At 43.7% G+C, this 5,926-nt stretch overlaps 1 protein-coding gene across 1 annotated transcript; it reads left to right on the top strand.

The window, feature by feature from the left end:
* The first annotated feature begins 1,713 nt into the window (after positions 1-1,713).
* On the top strand, positions 1,714-5,411 carry LOC115756086 (protein O-glucosyltransferase 1-like). The gene is given in 7 exon segments (XM_030695762.2): positions 1,714-2,195; positions 2,457-2,738; positions 2,740-3,020; positions 3,850-4,042; positions 4,438-4,502; positions 4,618-4,828; positions 4,930-5,411. Coding segments are annotated over 7 exon segments (1,563 nt in total). The 5' UTR covers positions 1,714-2,030; the 3' UTR covers positions 5,296-5,411.
* The last annotated feature ends 515 nt before the right edge of the window (positions 5,412-5,926 follow it).

Genomic DNA, 5,926 nt, shown 5'->3' with positions numbered 1-5,926 from the left:
TCAAGCCAACATCGAGCTCGGGGGGAGAGAGACAGCACAGTACACAGAGCAAGCATGGAGAGATATGGTACTCCATTGGGACCTACGTGGCAGAGGTGGACGACGGGATGCAGTGGCCGGAGAGGGAGGGTGGGTGGGTGCCGGGGGGGGGGGGAGGTGTGCGGGGTGGTTGTTGAGGAGGGGGAGGAGGGGGTGTTGTAATTTACCAAGGGTACGACACATCGGACAAGTCTTAATATCGCACATCACACGGTTGACATGGAATCCAACGTCAAACGGGTGAGTCAAGTCAGGTTTGGGTTGGGTCAAATATAGTCCGACCCATTTTAACCCATTTTCACATAATATAAATTTAACGATCCGTACTTGACCCAACTCATACCCAACCCATACCCGACTTGTATTACTTAAATATGCCCCTTGCCTCTCACTAACCACCACCTCCACTGCCCGCTGCTGCCGCTGCCACCGTTGGCCGCCGCCTCCGCCACTATAAATTTGCTAGTTAATCATAAAGAACGAAGACTCAGTAATTTCGACTTATTATCTTGACAGACTTTTCAAGCAGCTTTGGTACCCAAAGCATGGCTATTGTCCAGGTAATAGACCATCGAGAATTTGGCTGGATGATGAATTTTATTTTCCGCATTTTCAAGATCCCTCACCTGTTTTGCAGATCTAGGCAACAGCTCTCAGCGTGATCTTGATAGATAAAGTTGGAAGAAGACCTCTTTTAATGGTGGCGAAACCAGTACATATCTACGTAATCTCCTAAATTAAGTTGCTTATAAGCATTCAGCAAATCTGATCTTCATTTGCAGGTTTCTTCAGCGGGACTGAGCTTGAGTTGCTTTGTTCTTGGATTATCATTCTTCATGCAGATATTCGAACACTAACTAACACCTACTCATTCTTCTTAATCTCATAAAGTGGACTTAATTTTTTTTCTTAAATACCTTCATGTGAAACCTGGACCTGGAGTATTGGACGGAAGTCACTTCTGTTTTGGTGCATGTATGCATTATGTCTAGTTTCTACAATGACGCAAAGTTCGAGTTGGAGTTTTCTAGTATAACATGTCTCTGGATCAATGGAATTCAATGCGGCGGTGGGTGGCAGAGGGCAATGGACGGTGGTCGGGGCGGTCGGCAGGGGCTTGGAGGGGGGTTGGCAGCGGTGATGGCCGGCCATGAGTCAAAAATGAGTTGAAAATGGATTGAGTTAAAACTCATATTTGAATAGATTTTATAAGCCTAAACCCATATTAATAAACTTATATGTGACCCAAGTGAATAAAAATGGGTCAAAGACCCATATTGACAACTCTAGGGTCTGCCAGCAATCCTCGCTGGACCCGTCAGGGAAAAAAAGTTGAAGAAAAAAAGAAAAAGGAAAAAAAAAAAAATCAGAAAACCTTTTATGACTCACTTAAATAGTAAAGTAACCCATTTATGACTCATCTAAAACTCATTCAAGACCCATCGAATTATTCAGTGACCCATTTATGACCCACACTCTTAAATATGGGTTAATATATGGAATCTCAACCCATTTTGACACCTCTAAATCCAACCCTAAGGTATGGACCATTCCTTCGTCAATCATGCTTCTCTGGGGGACCAAAGAACAGATGAACCCACCATGTTTTTCGTTCATTTTCGAAATGTTGAGTTGGGGGGGATGTGCTTGCCCGTCATATGCGGGTAGATCGAGGTTTCTCTCGTCCTGTTGGGCATGTGCTTGCTTCTCATTCCTTGAAAACAAGACTACCTTCCGCCATTAAATTAACATCGGGAGACGAAAAGTACGACATGCGAGTCATCATATCGAAACAGTAAAATGAATGGGGACCAAGAAGAGGCAATCCTACGCTTTCTCCAACTTGCCGCTCGAAACGACAACCCTCTCTCTCCCATCCCAATGAAGAATTCAGCCAACTATTCCACAGCAAAGCACTGAGTTCACCAAGAAACTGAGCTCTTTGCCTCTCTCTCTCTCTCTCAAAATCCTTGAGAAATTAGACACACACCATGCAACGATTATCGAGCGCCGGCCTTGCCAATCGCTTCGCTGGAGCGACGACGATTTGGCGTCCTCCGCTTAAGAAGGGACCCTCCTCCGTGGTTCCTTCTCTGTTGCTCTTCCTGTTGGTCCTTGTTGCTCTTGCTTTCACCTCCACTTTGAAGATCGATACGGTGAGTTCTCCTAATCTTGTAAACCTCAACGTATGTTGTGCGCTACAAATTTTTCACTTTCTTTACAAGTTCATTTTGAATCAAGTTTCTGGTTCTAGGCTTATTGAGAAAGTCATAGTCAATTTCAGTATACTTTTGGCAATCAAGCGGATTAGTATATCTATGTTAATTGTACATATCTGTAAATATTGTAGTTTCAAACTCCATACATATCTCCATTATTGCTGGACGATTGTGTAATAAAATTATTCTTGGTTTCAGTCTGCAATCTCTGCGGGTAATCCAAATAATCAAAGCGTAGTCATCTCGGACGAGAAACGGCTTAATCTCCTACCGAAGAAGCTCGAATTCCCATTGAATTGCAGCTCCGAAAACCAGACCCAAACCTGCCCAACAAACTATCCGATGTCGTTTTCGCCACAAGACCCATCCACCGAACCCGATTGCCCGGATTATTTCCGATGGATCCACGAAGATCTGCGTCCGTGGAAGGCTTCAGGAATCACGAGGGACATGGTGGAGAGGGCGAAACCGACCGCGCAATTTTCGCCTAGTGATCATCAAAGGCAAGGTTTATGTGGAAAAGTATAGGAAGTCAATACAAACTAGGGATATGTTCACAGTTTGGGGTATTTTGCAATTGCTGAGGAGGTATCCCGGTCGAATACCCGATTTGGAGCTTATGTTCGACTGCGACGACCGGCCGGTGATCCAGTCGCGGGACTACCGTGGGAAGAATGGGACGAGCCCGCCGCCGTTGTTTCGGTACTGCGGGGATCGTTGGACAATGGATATCGTCTTTCCAGATTGGTCCTTCTGGGGTTGGTATGTAATTTCTCATCTTTCCTCGTCCTTTTTGGTTTGCTCTTTGATTCAATCTTTTGAAGGGAATCTAACATCGGACAAATGCTTGCATGGATTCGGTTCGTGTTCTGAAGAAAATCATGAGAACATATGGAATTAGGATCAACAATGACAGTTGTTTTTCTAGTTGTAGTTGTTAATTCAGGCCACGAGTAGACAAGTTTAAGAAAGTAATTCGATCGGGCTAAAAGATAATGTGGGAGAGAATCATTTGAGATGCGAAATGGATTTCGTTGGGGTTTCGGTCCCTCATGCTAGCGACATGTGACCTACCAATTGAGGTCATTTCATGATTTGTCTTTTTCCATGGCCTCTTTTGCTTTGTCGGCTCAGGATAATAAAATCCTGTATCTAGCAGATTACTAGCTCTAGTTACTGGATCAATGGTGCTTTGATAGACATAGTTTTAAAGATTTCGATTGAAGAAATCGAATATGACCATATATTACTCGTTGTGGTTATGAGACGTGTCTTTTCGTAACGAGATGACAGCTATTGAAATGTAAAAATGAGATGGCATAAATTATCCAACCGAGATTTGAGATACTTTAAATATTTGATTCTAGGCTTGAAATCCCGTAGCATGATGAGGTCTATATGGTTACGCCTGATCAAGGTAGCTATGCCAATCGTCCCTTTTCATCTTTTCCTATCAAAAGAAAAGCAAATGTTTGATTGGGATCGGGGAAATTGAAATATCCCATCTAATTACTACCGAATAATCGCACATATTATACCTGAATATGTATCTGTACTGAGCCTTTTTATTACTCCTTGGAATTTTTTGAAGGGCTGAGATTAATATAAAGCCATGGGAGAGGTTGCAGATGGAGCTGAAACAAGGTAATGAGAGGAAGAAATGGATAGAAAGAGAACCGCACGCATATTGGAAAGGAAACCCCTTTGTGGCTGAAACCAGGAAAGACCTCCTCAAGTGCAATGTTTCCGAGACTCAAGATTGGAACGCTCGCTTGTTCATCCAGGTATCTATGAGAAATACTTTTCTTGACCGTAGATGCACACAACATCATCGCGTATTTTGCATAGAGCACTCATTAATTGGGAGATCGTGTGGTAAAAAATAACCGACGGTACTATTAGACTGTCGGGCTTGCATCTCACGATAGACATTTACTATGAATGATCCTTTCATTTAGCCCAAAAACCTAAACAATGAATTACTGAATGACAGTAGAAATGTAGGAAGCTGATATAACTCCTAGTATTAAGATTGAAATTAGTAACTTTTAGGGTTTCGACCATGAGGCCCGTGGAATCGACTTGATCTTATTCGACTGTAATCACAAACAGCTTTCGCAGTTACTTTGAGTTTGTAAGCTTAGGAACTTCATGCATGAATGTACGATGATTTTTGCAGGATTGGATCCTTGAATCACAACAAGGATTCAAGAACTCAGACCTCGCAAGCCAATGCACACACAGGTGATGATTAAAGCCCTCACCCATCACCTACCATGTCATTTCCATTAGCGAAAAACAGCTTCACTTGGTAAAGTTAGAGAATCCGACCTTTTTTTAATGAACATGTTGTGGCCAGATTCAAGATCTACATCGAAGGGTACGCGTGGTCGGTCAGCGAGAAGTACATTCTGGCCTGTGATTCCACGACCCTGCTGGTGAATCCTCAGTTCTACGACTTCTTCACCAGGAGCCTTAATCCCTTGCAGCACTACTGGCCCATCAGGGCCGACGATAAGTGCCGATCCCTCAAGTTCGCCGTGGACTGGGGCAATAGCCACAAGCAAAAGGTAAAAAAAAAAAAAAACAATTCTTCTTCTAGCAGCTACAACCGAACTCCGTTATAAGCGTGTTGGCCTAACGCCGGACGATCCTCAATGGACTCTCATAGGCACAAGAGATAGGGAAGGCTTCGAGTGACTTCATCCTGGAGCAAGTGAAGATGAGCAATGTGTACGACTACATGTTCCATTCGTTGAACGAATACGCCAAGCTTCTCAGGTTCGAGCCAGAGGTCCCGGAAGGAGCAGTGGAGGTCTGCTCTGAGCTCATGGCTTGCCCTGCTGGTGGAGTTGAGAGGGAGTTCATGGTGGACTCGTTGACCATGAGCCCATCTGCTACAGGCCCATGCACTATGCCCCCACCATACGAGCCCAAGCTGGTTGATACCATGTGGAGGAGAAGTGCCGGCGCAATCAGGAGGGTGGAGAGATGGGAAAACGAGTTTTGGCAACAGCGCGACAACAGATCAGCTTAGCTGTGTACGCGTTCATATTTGGATACTCGTCTTGTAAACAGAGGAAGTTACTTACTTTGTAAATCAACTATTTTTTAAAAAAATATATATTAGAATATTTATAAAAATGTCTACATCAACAACGGTCATTTCACATAGGACGATTGACATCCAAATCAGCGATTTTTGGTTAAGATTGGCCGGTTGAATTGAATTAACGTAAATACAAAAGGTTTAAGGATAAATTGACATAATTAAAATAGGTTTATGATGTGGCAACCTCCGCCACTCCCTCATTGTGGCCGAGCTCCTCTCCTCGCGCCTTGATGTGTGAGAGCTGAGATCCACGACGGTCGCGATGGAGCTCGAAACCGGGTGTCAAGTTAAGGACTCATCCACGGAAAAAGGACAACTGAGCCGAGATGCGCGCATGAGCCAGAGGTGCCCCGGAGAGAGAGAGAGAGAGAGAAGGGGTTGGAGGGTACTTTGGTCATTACACAATTGGAGCAAGCGTCTTTAGTTATATCGGAAGTGAAAATAATCCACCCCAATTTTTATAAAGAAATATCTTCAATTTGAATGAACTAATTATCCGCAACACAGAATTTTCCTTAATTTCTATGAAATGTTTTGCCCCTTTCAACATAAATCC

Source organism: Rhodamnia argentea, chromosome 9 (genome assembly GCF_020921035.1).
Source record: "Rhodamnia argentea isolate NSW1041297 chromosome 9, ASM2092103v1, whole genome shotgun sequence".
In the NCBI taxonomy this organism is placed as follows: Eukaryota; Viridiplantae; Streptophyta; class Magnoliopsida; order Myrtales; family Myrtaceae; genus Rhodamnia; species Rhodamnia argentea.
The sequence above is the reverse complement of the archived record's forward strand: the minus strand, read 5'-3'. Positions and strand labels throughout refer to the sequence as shown.